This window comes from Lipotes vexillifer, unplaced genomic scaffold (genome assembly GCF_000442215.2).
Source record: "Lipotes vexillifer unplaced genomic scaffold, Lipotes_vexillifer_v1.1 scaffold987, whole genome shotgun sequence".
In the NCBI taxonomy this organism is placed as follows: Eukaryota; Metazoa; Chordata; class Mammalia; order Artiodactyla; family Lipotidae; genus Lipotes; species Lipotes vexillifer.
This window is the reverse complement of record NW_006787426.1, coordinates 1-17,765: the sequence shown is the minus strand read 5'-3', so window position 1 is coordinate 17,765 and position 17,765 is coordinate 1. Positions and strand designations below refer to the sequence as shown.

The window sequence follows — 17,765 nt, the reverse complement described above, 5'->3', positions numbered from 1 at the left end:
GGGTGCCGCCACCTCGGCTAGCGCGCGGGGAAGCCCCGTCTCCAAGGGCCCGGTCTTACGCAAACCTGCAGCCGCCCGGGTCCGGGTCTGAGCGCCGGATGGCGTGGGCGCTGCGGGGAGAGGGGCGCGCGGCGGGCCGGTAGGGGGCGCGGCGGGGCCGGGCGGAGCGGGGACCGGACCCAGCGGCGTACACCCTCTGCGGTCCGCAGATGGCGGCGCCGGGCGCGGGGCCCGGGCCGGGGCCGCCAGCGGGGCTGGAGGCGGCCCTGCAGAAGCTGGCGCTGCGGCGGAAGAAGGTGCTGAGCGCCGAGGAGATGGAGCTGTTCGAGCTGGCGCAGGCGGCGGGCGGCGCTATGGACCCCGACGTGTTCAAGTGAGCGCCCGGCGGAGGCGGGGTCCCGGGGGAGTCGGGGTCCCCGGGGACGGCCGGACCGGGCGAGTAGGGCTCACTGCCGCAGCGTGTGTTCTCGCCAGGATCCTGGTGGACTTGCTGAAGCTTAACGTGGCGCCCCTCGCAGTCTTCCAGATGCTCAAGTCCATGTGCGCCGGGCAGAGGCTGGCGAGCGAGCCCCAGGACCCCGCGGCGGCGCCCCTGCCCACACCCAGCGTGCCTGAGACCCGAGGTCAGACCCGGGCCTGGGCGGCGGGGAGGGGGACGGGGGCGGAAGGGGAGCAGCGCCTGGCACCGCGCGGGCTTGACCGTGAGTGCAGGCCTTTCTGTTCCTCTTGTCCCAGGACAGGCTGGGCCCATCCAAGGTCTGGCCCCTTGGGCTCCCGTCCCTAGCTTCGACTTTGCTGCCACCTTTGAGGGTGCACTTCCAGATCGGGAGGACACAGGGTGGGAGACCCAGGCAGGCTAGACCTCGTCTGGGACTTTTGCGTGCCCAGTTCCTCCCCACCTCTGCTCTGAACGTTTTTATTCCGCAAACATGGGAACAAGGCAGCTTTGGTTCCTGTCCTCATGGACTGTATAGCCTCTGCGGAAGTCCTCAGGGAGCAGGGCGGGCAGAGGCTTTCCTGCGTGCCCTTGTTGGCACCCCACCCGGCCCAGGTCCTACCCAGAAATCTGGACAGCGAAGCTTCCATCCTTGGGCTGCGAGTGAGCGCTGGAAGCTATGGCTGGCAGGGTACAGAGGCCTGAGGGACCTCCTCAGTCTGGAGGGTCATGGCTGGGGGATGAGCAGGTGCTGGTGACCAGGGTGTCATGATGGAGCTCTAATCCGCTTCGGGTGTTACTTCTGCTCCCCATCCCAGAAACCCTCTGAAATGCAGAACCTCCAGGCTGGTTCCTTAGCCAGAAACATCCTGAGAAGGGCTGACGTTGGGGTGGAGGGCAACTGGGCCCTGTGGGTGGGTGTGCCTGGGCCCTGGGGGCCCGTGACCCGTCCTGAGAGGCCCTGGGCACTGGAGTGCAGGCCGCCTCACTGATGCACGCTGTCTGCTCTCTTTGTGTCTCTCTCTGACCTCCAGCAGCCTCCTTTCTCTCTGCCGAGAACTGTACCCCCCCCGCAAGGCCCTCCTTTTCCTCGGCCCTGCAGCCTGCGGCCTCTCCAGTTCTGCTCCACGGCCTAGCTGCCTCGCACTCGCCTCTTTCTCCGGGGCCCCCCGGTTCCCTCCGGTTCTCTTGCTGCCTGTTCTCTCCTTTTGCAGGTTGCGTTTATTGGTTTATCTCTGGGGGTTGGTATTCTCTCCTGTTTCCGTGGAAACTGCTGTGGCCCCCAGAAAGCCAGAGCAGCTTTGAGCTGCAAGGGCAGGACCCAGTGGGCCATCCCTGCCCCACAGCTTAGGGACTGAGGGCGTGATTTCACAGCTCCGCTCATTAGAGACAAGTGCAGTGCTCACAGGACAAGCCCACACCCTGTCCCCAAAGGCTAACTCTGCTGGTGAGACTTGCGCTCTGTAGAGCTGCCCCCAGCCCAGAGGAGGACACCCAAGGGGCGGGGAAGGGACAGCGTGGTGTGCTGTGGAGAGCAAAGCCTGAGGTGTGACAGGCACCTGGGCCTCTTAGATGCCATCACCCACCTGGACTGGCTGCCGGGAGGATCAGACCATGGGTCCCCTGAACTGCCTGGTTTCTGAGCTGGGGGTGCCTTCCAGGCACTGCCAGGCACAATGTGTTAGAGTGTGAAATCCCATGGGAGCTCTAGCTGCACGCTCCCACGTGCCCCTCCCTGCATCACCCACCTTGCTGTTCCAGCTGTGCCTGGAGCTTGGACAGGGGGCCTGAGGAGCGTGGGGACTAAAGGAGAGAGATCCCCTCACTCGGGAGTTTTGCCACTCCCTCCCTTGCTCAGTGCCAGGCCTGCTCTCAGTGCTGAGGGCACAGTGGGGCTGCAGGGTGAACACGCTGTCTGTCCAGTGGCTAGACATACCGACAGTGACGGGCGTCCAGTCTCGAAGGACAGCACCGGCCTTGCTGGAGTAGCAGGCGTTAAACAAGCTGGGGGCAGGGCCCTTGCACCAGCTGCAGAGTCCTGTGCGCTGCTGCAGCCCCTGGGAGGGGGCTGAGCTGGGGTGTGGGGGGAGGGAGGGAGAGGGTACAGTCAAGGGTGTGTTGGGGTGCGGGGCTGGGAGCACTGCATAGAGGGATGGGAGGTGGGGAGGAAGCCCCGGGCCAGGGACTGGAGAGGCATGGGGCACTGGGCCCCACAGGGTCGTTTCCCCTTGAGTGCTCAGGCCATAGGTCCTGCTGGGCTGGGCGGCCACCAGCCAGGGTACAAGGGCACTGAGGCCCTGGGGAGATGCCCAGTGGAGGTAGAGGGCAGATAAGGGGTCATGCCAGGAGTACACTGAGGCCGAGAGGCAGAGGCCACCAATGAGATAGATCTCTGAGGCTGCATATCAAAGCATCTGTCCACACAGATCTCTGGTCACCTGGTTAATGGCAGGATCTGGGTAGAGAAAATAAGGAGCATTGTCACAGAGTAAGCAATGGGGGACCATGGTGGTCTAGGCTGGTGGTGGGGGTTTGGGAACGTTGGAGCCAGCTGGCCTTAGGTTTCCCTCAGAATCGGAGTGAGGTTGACCCAGACCAAGGGCTGGAGCCCCACTCAAGGGCTTGGCTCTCTGGGTTCCTGTCCCCTGGCCAACCAGGTGCCCTGTGGGGCCTGTCAGGCTCACCATTTCTGTCCTGAGAGCTCAGGGGGGTTAGGCTTGTCTTCATAAGGATGCGGAGTTAGGTTCAGTTGTGTGCTGTTGAAGTTTAGGGAAACCACACATTCTAAAAAGATGTCCCCCCCCAGAAAGCATAAGGTGGAGTCTGGTGTGTGGAGCCATGAGGACGGGTACCCGAGCGTTGGCACCAGAAGGGAATGGACACCTCACGGATAACTTTTATACTGATTACCCGCTAAAATGACATACTGGATGTTTGGGTTAACTGAAACATTTAAGTCAATTTCCTGTTTCTTTTACTTTTTAACATGGCTCTTAAAAAAGCTAAAGACCACGCAGGTGGCTCGCAGCCCGTCTCTGGGGGCAGCGCAGCTGCAGAGCACTGACGCCGAGCTTCTCCCCAATACGGCCATTGGGCCATGTGCCTGGAGGAGTCACAGGCACGTCCATGTGGGGATCACCTCCCCAGAAGTGTGGGCTGAGTTAAGGGTTAAAGCGCACACGTGCAGTCCGTGTCATGCATCGTTCTGTCTGTATCTGTTCCGGAAGCACAGATCAAGCCCCTGCTGTGTGCTCTGCACACCCCTGGCCGCCCGCTCATCCTGGCCACCAGACCCCGCCAGTTGGCCTTGCAGATAGCAGGGCTGTGGTGTATTCTTTCCCTCTCATTTCTCACCCACCCGTCCCCCCACCCCTTCGCACACAACATGCCTTCAGTGTTGGCTCACAGCCTGTCACTGACATTTGGCCTCAGCAGCCATCTGGCCTGTGACTCCATAAGGGGGTGCGCCCACCACCCAGGAGAAAGCGCTCTGGGGCTTTCTATAATTCTCGTTCCCGCCCAGCTCTGCGGCAGAGCTCTCAGGATGGGTGATCAGGGGTCCCAGGGGCCACTCCAAAGGTCAATGACAGAGTGGGTCCTACCAGGTCTGGGTGGTTCCCCAGCTTCAGGGCCCCCGAGTCATGGGTGGCAATGGGCTGGTGAACTTGGGGCATTTGCTTCATTAGGGGGCATCCAACACTGAGTGGCCACAGCTGGTTTCAGGGGTAGGAGGGTAAACCGGACTGTTTTTAACAGACACCCTTATCTGTCTTTGACCCTTAAGAGGGCCCCACAGGAACCAGGCCTGGGAGCATGTCCCCACGACCCCCACCGCAGCTTGTGGTCACCCTTGGCTCAGCCCCAGTCCTCACTGCATTCCATCGGACCCTAATAACCCTGTCAGGAGGGAGCTGGAGCAGGCCTGACGAGCTCCCAGATGCCCCTTGCTGGGTCCACTGGGCTCTGCAAACCTTCTTGACCTCCACAACCGCGTGTAAAATGAGGTCTGAGTGGGTCTCCCCACGAATGCCCAAAGCATGTGATTCCTTTAGGGTTCTAAGAATCACACTGAGCTGGGTAAATGGGCTACTTTCATCCTTAAATAGTTTTCTTTGACACCTTCTATGACCCAGAGTTACATTGGTTTCTTACTTCCAGGGTTTATCGGCCTCGTCAGATTTAAAGATGAACATTACTTGCTCTTTTCTAGTTTCCTCTCATCCTTGAGTGTCCAGAGGGTCCCTGGTCATTACACTGGGGGGGAGAGGAAACTCACACATGTGCAAGCCAAAGCAAAGCTGGCTTCAAAGTGAAGCCTACAGCTGGGACCCGCCCTGCTGCTTGCAGTGGAGCTGAGCCTGAGCTGTGCTTTGGGAGCACCCAGCACCCGGGGCTAAGCCACAGGCTCCACGGACCTGATTTGGCCCGGCTCAGCCTTGGTGGGGAGGGGGAAGCATGGCCTGAGCAGGGCACTGGCACATTGGGAGACCCTGCAGGGTGGTGGGGCCCATGTACTCACAGGGCCAGTCAGTGGGGACCAGAAGATTAGCATTTGTACCAGAGATGAAGGGTGATGTTTCTCTTTGCTTCTGTCTCCGGGAGTCACTGGGACAGAGTTGGCCCAGCTTCACCCTACCACACGCTCCTGTCTACTCCACCCGGCACTGGGAACTCGTTACTACTACACTTCTGTCAAATCGAGTACACACGGGCTCTCAGGGGAGAAGCAACGCCAGGGAAACCCAAGCTTTCAGGGTTCCAAGCTGATGCCACTGCAACCCACCCCCCGTGCCAGGCAGCACAGACCTCCTGCTCTCTGAGGAAGAACTTTCCCAAAAAGTGTCTTGAGAAGGGCCATCCTATCCCTGCAGGAGTCCTGGGGAGTAGCTAGGTGTAAGGATTAGAGCACGGACTTCAGTCTCAAATGCAGGTCCCTCCCCTTGCCCAGGTGACAGCTGGTGAGCAGAAACAACAAGCCCCTAGGAAACTGTCATGTCTTCTGTCCAAGAGCCCCCGGTTCCCCACTGCAGGCTATTGGGCTAAACCAGGATGGAGGCTGGGGGTCAGAGCTGCAGGCCGAAGGAGAGCCCAGGTTGAGGCCGGCCCAGCGGGGAGGGACTGTGGCCCAGGCACGCTTGTGCCCCGGGGTCCTCTCTGTTGCTGATGCCACAGGCACTGGCCCAGGCATGACTGCAGACCTTCCTGGCTGTCAGCAGAGGACAGACTAAATCTGGCAGGTTACCAGTGGGGGAGCGGCCAGAGCTGTGCTCTGCACCTGAGCGTGACCGCCCCATGGACAGGGCGCGTCCTCAGCAGGAGCCCAGTCATAGGACCCAGTGAACCTGAGTATTTGTAGAACACTTGAGGGGAGAGGGAGGAAAATGTATGAGGAAGAGCTTCCAAGATCCAAATCCAGAAGCCTGACTAACACGCTTCCTGCGTCACCATGTCTGGCGCGGAGGGCAGTTGCTGGGGGTCGACACGCCGAGCTGCCCCTGGCACTGCTCTCGGGACACAGACAATAGGTGTTGCGAGGTGGCCTCTGCCCGGTTGCTAACGCCTGTGTTCTGTGTCTGCTCAGGGAGAAACAAAGGCAGCGGTGCCCCTGGCGGAGGCCCGACGCTGCCAGAACGCAGCGTCCGGGAAGGATCCAGCCAGAGGATGCCCCGCCAGCCCAGCGCCACCAGGCTGCCCAAGGTGGGCGGGCCGGGGAAGAGCCCCACGCGGAGCAACACCTGAGCAAGAGGATTTGCACGGGCCCACCGCGGGCCGCCAGCCTCTCAGACAGGCTGCTCCTCCCGTTGGTAATAAACCTCTTTGAAAACCTGAGGGTCTGTTCAAGATGTCTTCTGTTACCTTTTGAATATATTAAGGCATAGAGATTTAGAATTAGTTCTGTGTGCTGGTCCTCGTCATGCTTCAGCTGAACCAACCAAGTGACTTCAACCAGTGACCCCACCTCCCAGACCTCATTTTTGAGCCTCTGAGAAAATGTGCATATTACCAGGTATTCTGCCTTTTCACTGAGGCCCTCCCAGGGCGCTCAGGTGCAGCAGGGGTTTGAGCACAGAAGGGCCGTGACCTATAGCTTTTAACCCTCTGTGGGTCATGCATGCCACAGAGAATCCAGTAAAACCCTTTCCCCCAAAATGTCCTGACCTTCCACATTTGCCCCAGTTTTACAGGTTTACATGGACCTCAGGTTTTCAAACTCCAATTCTAAGCTTTTACACCTTAGTCCACTTGTCCCGTCAATAAAGAAGCCTGGAAAGTGGCAAATTCAATTGAAAAACCTAACTCAGTTTTCCTAGAACTGTTTGTTTTTAAACCTTGGATTGGAAACACTGACTTTTTGCCCTTGGGTCACGTCACACAAGCAGAGGCTCCTCACAGATGTAAGTCCACCCACCCCAGCAGCGCAGCCCAAGCAGCTGGACAGCCGTCCACATGGCTCAGCAGAGGGATCCTCCCTGCTCCTGTGGACAGATGAGCGTGTTCCAGGTGAGCACAAGAGACAGAGGTTTAATTCAGAAACTGTAGATAAACATCTATAACATGACAGTTGGCGGGGAACAGGGGGCCACTAGCCGCTCCCTCCCGTTCAGTACTCTTCCCCTTCCTCGGCCTCCGCTTCCACCGAGTCCACGCCCACCTCTTCGTAATCTTTCTCCAGCGCTGCCAGGTCCTCCCGGGCCTCTGAGAACTCGCCCTCCTCCATGCCCTCCCCCACGTACCAGTGCACAAAGGCGCGCTTGGCATACATGAGGTCGAACTTGTGGTCCAGGCGGGCCCAGGCCTCGGCGATGGCTGTGGTGTTGCTCAGCATGCACACAGCCCGCTGCACCTTGGCCAGGTCTCCCCCCGGGACCACTGTGGGGGGCTGGTAGTTGATGCCCACCTGCCAAAGAAGGGGAGAAAGCACTACGTGAAGCTTCCGTCAATGCAGGAATGGTGGCTGCGTTTGTGGAAACAGAAGGCATGCAGGTGCCTTCGACCCGGGGTGGCTGGGGCCACCCTGTACTCTGGGCCCAGCTGTGTGCCAGGCAAGGTGCCAGGAAAGCAGGGTTCTGGTTTCCAGACAAGGAAAATGGAAAGAGAAGCCCCAGAGCCTGCCACCCTCGCTCACACCCAAGCTGCTGGAGGGGCTGTGTCCCAGCAACTGTGTGACATGTGATAGGTACCCAGGTGATAGGACTATCTTCCCTCTAAGAAGGGACACTGCTTGGGATTCTTCATATGTTATTTTCTCCAGAGGGTTCAACAAGATGGGGATTAATGTCTATAGCTGAGCCTTTTCCACCTAGGCAGATTCAGAGAACACAACTGTGGCAGAATCACAAGGGCAGGTCACACCCCATGCTTTCCCAACAAACAGTGTACACATAGCAGAGTGACAAGCACACTGTCAGAGGTCCCTGACACTGTGACCACTGCCATGGATGTGGCCCACATGAACACTAAGTAAGAGGGAGGGAACGAGATCCCAGCACTGAGACCAAGGGAGAGGCAGTCCAAGCTTCAGACCAGGGATCACGTGACCAGAGGTTTTGGCAGGAGATACAGGGTCTGTCAAGGGGGCTACGGCACACGTTCTAGGCTGCTGAGCCACAGGGGCTCTGTCACAGATACTCAACCCTGTCTTTGCAGCACAAGAGCTGCCACAGCAATGAGCCAATGAGCGGGGACGGCTGTGCTCACACGAAACCATTAAAAAAACCAGGTGATGGGTTGGCCAGCTGTGCTGAGCCCTGGACCAGAGGAAGAAACCCAGACTCCTAGGTAAGAACCCACCGCAGCAGCGAGGGTCTGAGCCAGCAGAGGCCCTAAGAGCAGGGCTCAGGGAAGCACAGTTCCATTCCCAGAGGGAACGTTGGGAATCAAGTAAGGAGCAAGTTTCTGTCCTGTGTCCAGTGGAAGGTCAGAGCAAGCTGGGTCTAAGGACAACCCAGGACATACTGTATAGGCTCCCCAATCTCCACTTCTCCACAGAAGGATTCATGACAGTGCTGTAAACCAAACGTTCCATACGACACTTAAATTGGATGTAATTTTTACATGCCGATGGAATCAAGTGCAATTCAGAGAAAACAGTCAGTTTACAGTAGTGCCCCAAGTTCAAATATCCCCATAAATTACCAAAACGCCCAGAAAATTCCTACATTTATATTCTAAGAAAAATTACTATAAGAAAAAACATCTTATTTCTAAATCAATCTATGTTTTCCACCCAAGAACTCCTCCAGATAATTTCTGTAAAAAATACACTCACAGAGCTGTATCATGTGATGACTCAGGAAGGAAGTTCTAGAGACACCAGTGAAGGAATGAGAACTGTCCCCAGCTTACTAATCCATGACCCAGCCCGGCTTCCCTGTATCAGGGTACCCTCCACAGAGGGGCAGCACCCCATCCCAGGATCTGCCGTGGGCGGAAGGTAAACACGCGCTACCACCCAGCCTACCTTGAACCCAGTCGGGCACCAGTCCACAAACTGGATGGTGCGCTTGGTCTTGATGGTGGCGATGGCCGCATTGACGTCTTTGGGGACCACGTCCCCCCTGTACAGCATGCAGCAGGCCATGTACTTGCCGTGGCGAGGGTCACACTTGACCATCTGGTTGGCCGGCTCGAAGCAGGCGTTGGTGATCTCGGCCACGGACAGCTGCTCATGGTAGGCCTTCTCGGCCGAGATGACTGGGGCGTACGTGGCCAGGGGGAAGTGGATGCGGGGGTAGGGCACCAGGTTGGTCTGGAACTCCGTCAGGTCCACGTTGAGGGCGCCGTCAAAGCGCAGGGAGGCCGTGATGGAGGACACGATCTGCCCGATCAGACGGTTAAGGTTGGTGTACGTGGGCCGCTCGATGTCCAGGTTGCGCCGGCAGATGTCATAGATGGCCTCGTTGTCCACCATGAAGGCACAGTCCGAGTGCTCCAGGGTCGTGTGCGTGGTCAGGATGGAGTTGTAGGGCTCCACCACAGCCGTAGACACCTGGGGGGCCGGGTAGATGGCGAACTCCAGCTTGGACTTCTTGCCGTAGTCCACCGAGAGCCGCTCCATGAGCAGAGACGCAAAGCCGGAGCCGGTGCCGCCCCCGAAGCTGTGGAAGATGAGGAAGCCCTGCAGGCCCGTGCACAGGTCCGCCTGCAGGAGAGCGGAGGCTGTGAGGCCACGCCCGCACGAGCCGTGCCACCACCCCCACGGGCCCCCACGGGCCCCCACAGGCCCCGGTCACGGCACACTCTTCCTCTGCAGGTTCACTACACAGGTTCAACCCATCCACAGGGAACACGCGTCACACTTAGCAGTTACAGACGTGGACGCGCTGCGGCCACACCGGAAAGGAAGACCCTGCACTCATGGTTCTGCTGGGTTTTGCCAAAGTGATGTCCCGGGGAGATCCCGGGCCTCCCCTCCTGTCCAGGAGGCCTTCCCAGGGCCCTTCTCACCAGTTTGCGGATCCGGTCCAGGACCAGATCGACGATCTCCTTGCCGATGGTGTAATGGCCTCTGGCGTAGTTATTGGCCGCGTCCTCCTTCCCGGTGATCAGCTGCTCCGGGTGGAAGAGCTGCCTGTAGGTCCCCGTGCGCACTTCATCTGCAGAGAGGACAGCGTGCCCGAGACTCTAAGGACGGTCGCTGACTCACCGGGATGGCCAGGTCCGGGGAAACCTTCAATTCTACAGGCACGTGCTGCGCCTCACAGGCCAGCAGCGTCAGCGTCTCACAGAAAAGGTCTCCGTGTGATACACATGCCTCATCTGCTGTTTATGGCTCCGGGAAGGTCCAGTCAACCCGAGGAACAAATGCCAGTGTGGCCAGTTCCCAAAGGCGAGGGAACGCTCACACTGCACAGGCGGTTCTGCGCGTGCATGTTTTGTTCACACCCACAGCTACACCCGGGGTGTTGCTGAAATGGCCCTGACATACTAGACATCAGCGTGACTTTTGCCGGGCGCCCTCTGTGGCCTGGGTCTCACGGGCTCTAAGGTGACATTCTGTTGTCTCCTGGGTGGCCGCCACTGAAAGGTGCTCTCTCCTGGCAGCTCCCCTTGGAAACTACCTCGGGCTTCTGATCTGGAGGAACCCAGCAAAGGTCCTGTGCTTCCCCTTCTAAGTCTAAGGGTACCTACCGACCACGGTGGGCTCCAGGTCCACGAACACGGCTCTGGGCACATGCTTGCCAGCCCCGGTCTCACTGAAGAACGTGTTGAACGAGTCATCCCCACCGCCGATGGTTTTGTCGCTTGGCATCTGGCCGTCGGGCTGAATTCCATGTTCAAGGCAGTAGAGCTCCCAGCAGGCATTGCCGATCTGGACCCCCGCCTGCCCCACGTGGATAGAGATGCACTCGCGCTGCGAACCAGAATATACACGTGAGGCCCCTCAGCTTCAAGGCAGTTGTCACTATGTGGCACGCAAATGAGACCCAACGTCTTAAATTAATATCTCTAAAATCTTTTGGTTTCTTAAAGTCTTATCAGACATTATTGTCCCATGAGCTTCCAATGGTCATTTTATGTCTGAGCATGGATGGTGACACACTTGAACTGTGAACAGGAATACAGCCATTATAAACATCTTCCCAGCAAGACTTCCCTGGTGGCACAGCAGTTAAGACTCCACACTCCCAATGCAGGGGGCCTGGGTTTGATCCCTGGCCAGGGAACCAGAACCCACATGCATGCCACAACGAAGAGTTTGCATACCACACCTAAGGAGCCCGCCTGCCACAACTAAGGAGCTGGCGAGCCGCCACTAAGGAGCCTGCCTGCCGCAACTAAGACCCAGCACAACCAAATAAATAAATAAATAAATAAACAAGTAAATAAAACATCTTCCCAGCAATCAATAAAAAACGTTAAAAATTTATACAAGGCCTTCCCTGGTGTCGCAGTGGTTAAGAATCCGCCTGCCAATGCAGGGGACAAGGGTTCAAGCCCTGGTCTGGGAAGATCCCACATGCCATGGAGCAACTAAGCCCGTGCGCCACAACTACTGAGCCTGTGCTCTAGAGCCCATGAGCCACAACTACTGAGCCCGTGTGCCACAACTACTGAAGCCCATGCGCCTAGAGCCCATGCTCCGCAACAAGAGAGGCCACCGCAATGAGAAGCCCACACACCGCAACGAAGAGCAGCCCCTGCTCGCTGCAACTAGAGAAAAGCCTGCATGCAGCAACAAAGACCCAATGCAGCCAAAAATAAAATAAATTAATTTTAAAAATGTATACAAATAAGCAGTCAAGCCATTTTATTTCCACCTAAGGCTGTATTTACCAACCTGATATAAGCAATGGCTTAGAAAAAAAACATGAACACTTTTCAGTCATTAGACAATAGGCAGCAGAAGACAGTAAGTGATTCCTTAGAGCACGGAAACAAGGCAAGCCCTACAGATGCCCCAGAAGGCTGCTGGGGACTGTCCAGGCTGCAGCTGAGAGAGGAGAAACCCAGGGATCTCCCTGAGGTGAGCAGAGAGAATCCTGTGTTGAGAGAGGTCAAGGCAGCTAGAAAGCCTGGTGCTGGCTTTCTATCTGGAGGAGAGACAGCTGCATGGAGAGAGCTCAGGGAGATCAACAGGGGGGCCACGAGTCCCCACTGTGGGCTGCTCAGCACAGGTGGGGAGGGACCCCTGAGCTCACACCTGCCATGCCAGAAAGACATCCTAACTCACAGAGCACTGGGTGGAGTCCTCAGTAGTGGGGCCAAGTGAGGCCAACCCTAAAGGCTGGTCTGAACCCACTTAAGAAAGCTAAGGGGCTTCCCTGGTGGCGCAGTGGTTGAGAGTCCGCCTGCCGACGCGGGGGACGCGGGTTCGTGCCCCCGGTCTGGGAGGATCCCGCGTGCCGCGGAGCGGCTGGGCCCGTGAGCCATGGCCGCTGGGCCTGCGCTTCCGGAGCCTGTGCTCCGTAACGTGAGAGGCCCGCGTACCACAAAAAAAAAAAAAAAAAAAAAAAAAAAAAAAAAAAAAAAGCCTAAAAAAAAAAAAAAAAAAGAAAGCTAAAAAGCAAGCCTCAAAAGGATCAAACTGTTCCCAGGTATACTAATAGCAACCCCCCAAAAGCCTAGAAACAGTTGAAAGAACAGCCAAAAAAATCTAACACCCAATAATGTAAAATTCATGTCTGGTATCCAATCTAAACTTACCATATACACCAGAAAATTAAAAAATAAAACCTAGAAAAGTCAGACAATATTACCATATGAAGAGAAAAAGCAATCGATAAAAACAGACCCAGAAATGACAGATGATAGAATTAGTAAACAAGGACATTAAAATAACTATTATACATCTACATGCCCAGGAAAGTACAGGAAAAAATGAGCATGGTAAGAAGAGACATGTTTGATATAAAAAAGACCTAACTCAAATTGCTAATGATAAAAAAAGACAATGTCTGAAATGAAAAACACACTGGATGGGATTAACAACAGATTATAAGTAGTTTGTAGTAACTATAAATGAAAAGTGTACTTTAAAAATTGTATAAAAGGGCCTTCCCTGGTGGCACAGTGGTTAAGAATCCGCCTGCCAATGCAGGGGACATGGGTTTGGGCCCTGGTCCAGGAAGATCTCACATGCCGCGGAACAACTAAGCCCGGTGCACTACAACCACTGAGCCTGCGCTCTAGAGCCCGCGAGCCACAACTACTGAGCCCATGTGCCTAGAGCCCATGCTCCGCAACAAGAGAAGCCACGACAATGAGAAGCCCGCACACCTCAATGAAGAGTAGCCCCGGCTCACCCCATTGACAGAAAGCCTGTGCACAGCAACGAAGACCCAACACAGCCATAAATCAATCAATCAATAAATATATTTTTAAAAAATTGTATAAAAAACAAAAACTCCCCAGCAGATTATATACTAAGAACATTTGAGAATGATGAAAAAGTTCTGAAAATCGTGCTGATAGTTATACAACAGGTAAATGTAGTTAATGCTGAATTATACACTTAAAAATGGTTAAAATGGTAACTTTTGTCATGTGTAGTTTACCACACACAAAAAAGGAGATACTCAGCAATAAAAATGAACTGTGTTGCAACAACATGGGTGAATCTCAAAATAATTATAGTGAGTGAAAGAATCCAAACAACAACAAATTAACTCAATGATCCCATTCATATAAAATCCTAGAAAATACAGAAATGTGGATTAGTGGGGGAGGGAAAGGGGGTGAGGCAGAAGGGAGGATTTACAAAGGGGTACCAGGTAATTTTGGGGGGGTGATGGATATGTTCATTATCTTGATTGAGGTGATGATTTCATGGATAATCAAGATGTTAATAAATATTAAACCTTGTCAAATTATACACTTTCAGTGAATACTTTGTCAATTATACCTCAACAGAACTAAAATAAAAGGCAAAATGAAGACGTTTTCAGGCATTCAAAAGCTGAGAGAATTAATCATTAGCTGAGAGTAGTAGTCACCACTACAAAAAAAAAATGGTAAAGGAATCTCTCCAGGAAGAAGGAAAATCATACTAGATGGAAAACTGCAACTGCAAAATTGGACTGAAGAATGACAAAACTGCTAAATATGTGGGCAAATATAAAAGACTTTATACCATATTTAAAAAATATAATTAAGCCCAGCACTTACTTCTGGATGACCACTTCTGCAAATTGGTGCACACAGACTTTTTACCTGATCTGATGACCAAATTAATGGAAAATGATGCATGATCTAGAGAATGATATAGGGAATTTTTACATTGCAAATAAACAAGGATATTCTTACTCGAAAAACGAAAGTCTCCTGAGACTCTTGGTGATTAACACTATATTTTATCTGCACACTGAAACAACACACTAATCAAAGAGAAGGAGAAAAATTACTAGACAAAGTCCTCATTTGTGATTTTTATCTTTAATAAATTCAGCCATGTGTAGTGTGATAAGATTAACTCTTTACACGTTTAAGGTAATGCTATAAAGTTAAAAACTGAAAAAAAAATAATTGAACGTTAAAGCAAAAATAAAGATTTATTATTTTGGGGTTTACAACTCATATAGAAGTAACATACAACAAACAATAGCATAGGACTTCCCTGGTGGTGCAGTGGTTGAGAGTCCGCCAGCCGATGCAGGGGACACAGGTTCGTGCCCCGGTCCGGGAAGATCCCACATGCCGCGGAGCAGCTGGGCCCATGGGCCATGGCCACTGAGCCTGCGCGTCCGGAGCCTGTGCTCCGCAACGGGAGAGGCCACAACAGTGAGAGGCCCGCGTACCGCAAAAAAAAAAAGAATCCGCCTGCCAAATGCAGGGGACACGGGTTCAAGCCCTGGTCCAGGAGGATCCCACACGCCGCAGAGCAACTAAGCCCGTGCGCCACAACTACTGAGCCTGCGCTCTAGAGCCCGCGAGCCACAACTACTGAGCCCACATGCCACAACTACTGAAGCCCATGCCCCTAGAGCCTGAGCCCCGAAACAAGAGAAGCTACCGCAATGAGAAGGCCACGCACCACAACGAAGAGAAGCCCCCACTCGTCACAACTAGAGAAAGCCTGCGCGCAGCAACGAAGACCCAACACAGCCAAAAATAAATAAATAAATAAGTTTATTAAAAAAAAAACTCAATAGCATAAAGGCCAAGAAGGGGGAAATGGAGGTATTGATATATTGTTGTGAAGTGGTGTAGCAGCACTTGAAGGCAGACTGGGATAAACTGAGTGAGCAGGGTGGGCTGGGTAAAAGCCCACTAACCATCTCTACCGACATCTGGTTTAGTCATCCAACAAGAATGAACATGAAACTGCAGCAATAAGAAATGAACAGGGACTTCCCTGGTGACGCTGTGGTTAAGAATCCGCCTGCCAATGCACGGGACACGGGTTCAATCCCTGATCCAGGAAAATCCCACATGCTGTGGAGCAACTAAGCTCATGTGCCAAAACTACTAAGCCTGCGCTCTAGAGCCCGCAAGCCACAACTGCTGAAGCCCGCAAGCCACAACTGCTGAAGCCCGCGTGCCACAACTACTGAAGCCTGCATGCCTAGAGCCTGTGCTCCACAAGAGAAGACACTGCAATGAGAAGCCTGCGCACCTCAATGAAGAGCAGCCGCCGCTCGCCACAACTAGAGAAAGTCCACGCGGAGCAACCAAGACCCAACACAGCCATACATACATACATGCATGCATGCATGCATGCATACATACATACATACATAAAAAGAAATGAACAAAAGATGGAAGCTGAAGACCTTAAGTGCTTGACCAGACACTAGAACCATCTGCATTATCTACGCAGCATGGGCTTTTACTTAAAGACATCTCTTTTGGATAATGACAAACCTGTTTTTTTTTTTAAAGCCTGGCTTTTCTCAATATATATTTAAAGGTTTTTAAATTGTTTCATATCTGGGCAACTTGAGTTTTTAGGAACCTCATTTTTAATTTGTATTAAAAGTTTACAACTTGCTATTTTCAAAAACTCAACAAACTGCAAACACTTTCTTTTTTTTTTTTTTTTTTGGCCATGCTACTCGGCACACAGAATCTTAGTTTCCTGACCAGGGATCAAACCTGTGCCCCTGCAGTGGAAGTGTGGAGTACTAATCACTGGACTGCCAGAGAATTCCCCACGCACTTTTTTTTTCTTCTTTTCCCCCAAGCACTTCTTAATAAAGGTCTTGATTAACACAACATATTCAAATAATACAAAATATATTTTCTAAATATTGGAACTAAATTACAAATCCAGTAACACAAAGGTATCTGAAAAATCCCCAAATATTTGGAAACGAATAACAAGGGAAATTAGAAAGTATTTTGAATGGAATAAAAATGAAAACATGACATATCAAAATTTGTGGGACGCAGCTAAAATAGTACTCAGAGGGTAACTTGTACGTGTATAAAGGCATAAAATCAATGACCTATAAAACTTGATGGAGCTCAGGGCAGGCCACCCCAAAATATGCTGGTGGCATATTGATTACTTTGAATTAAAGTTACTTGAGGGACCTCCCTGTTGGTGCAGTGGTTAAGACTCTGCCTGCCAATGCAGGGAGCACGGGTTCAAGCCCCGGTCTGGGAAGATCCCACATGCCGCAGAGCAACTAAGCCCGTGCGCCACAACTACTGAGCCTGCACTCTAGAGCCCGCGAGCCACAACTACTGAGCCCGCATGCCACAACTACTGAAGCCATGCGCCTACAGCCCGTGCTCTGCAACAAGAGAAGCCACCGCAATGAGAAACCCGCTCACCACAACGAAGAGTAGCCCTGCTCACTGCAACTAGAGAAAGCCTGCGAGCAGCAACGAAGACCCAATGCAGCCAAAAATAAATGAATAAACAAAATTTTACATAAAAAAAAAAGTTACTTGAGAATCAGCTGGTACAAGAAGAACACTCTGACCCTTTGCTCCCCTGAAAGCAGGAAACAAAGCTCCCATGGGGAGGCATCATGATCCCTGGAAATAGGGAATTTAAGGCTGAGAAAGCTGCATAAACAAACTTTGTTACTTCTTCATGAACTTGCTAGCCCAAGCAAAAACCGCTTTCTTTCCTCAAATCTTCATAAATTACTGATTCTTTGTCTAAAAAGGTATACAAACAGCCTGCTTTGGTCAATTCTTAGATCCTATATGTACAGAACTTCCATATGTACAAAATTAAATTTGTTTTTCTCACGTTAATCTGTCTTCTGTCATCAGATTATTAGACCAACGAGAAGCACCCAGAAGAGGAAAATTGTTCCCCCCTGCAAACTGTTCTCGCAAACGGAAGAGAAAGGAACACTTCCCAACTCATTCCCTGAGGCCAGCATTACCCTGATACAAAAACCAAAGACACTGGACTTCCCTGGTGGCACAGTGGTTAATAATCTGCCTACCAATGTAGGAGACACAGGTTCTAGCCCTGGTCTGGGAAGATCCCACATGCCTCGGAGTAACTAAACCCGTGAGCCACAACTACTGAGCCCCCATGCTACAACTACTGAAGCCTGCATACCTAGAGCCTGTGCTCAAGAGAAGCCACCGCAACGAGAAGCCTGTGCACCACAACAAAGAGAAGCCCACACTCACCGCTTCTAGAGAAAGTCCGTGCACAGCAAGATCCAACGCAGTCAAAAATAAATAAATAAATAATAAAAATAAATTTTAAAAAACAAAGATATTCACTGTAAGGAAACTACAGAAAAATATCCCTCATGAACTTAGACACAAAAGTTTGTTCAAAAATTTCAAATTAGGACTTCCCTGGTGGCACAGTGGTTGAGAGTCCGCCTGCCGATGCAGGGGACGCGGGTTCTGTGCCCCGGTCCGGGAAGATCCCACATGCTGTGGAGCGGCTGGGCCCGTGAGCCATGGCTGC

General features: G+C 53.0%; 2 protein-coding genes across 2 annotated transcripts; one reads left to right on the top strand and one right to left on the bottom strand.

Moving 5' to 3' along the window:
* Positions 1 to 133: 133 nt before the first annotated feature.
* Positions 134 to 6,177, top strand: LOC103073958 (mitotic-spindle organizing protein 2-like). Its single transcript, XM_007460000.1, has 3 exons — positions 134 to 373; positions 475 to 623; positions 6,018 to 6,177. The coding sequence occupies exons 1-3, from the start codon at positions 210 to 212 to the stop codon at positions 6,173 to 6,175; spliced, it is 471 nt and encodes a 156-aa protein (XP_007460062.1). The 5' UTR covers positions 134 to 209; the 3' UTR covers positions 6,176 to 6,177.
* A 778-nt stretch (positions 6,178 to 6,955) lies between these two features.
* Positions 6,956 to 10,793, bottom strand: LOC103073687 (tubulin alpha-3 chain). The gene is made up of 4 exons (XM_007459999.1): positions 10,568 to 10,793; positions 9,884 to 10,032; positions 8,898 to 9,578; positions 6,956 to 7,334 (listed from the first exon to the last, which is right to left on the bottom strand). Exons 1-4 carry the CDS (start codon positions 10,686 to 10,688, stop codon positions 7,038 to 7,040), a joined length of 1,248 nt encoding a protein of 415 aa, XP_007460061.1. The 5' UTR covers positions 10,689 to 10,793; the 3' UTR covers positions 6,956 to 7,037.
* Between the last annotated feature and the right edge of the window lie 6,972 nt (positions 10,794 to 17,765).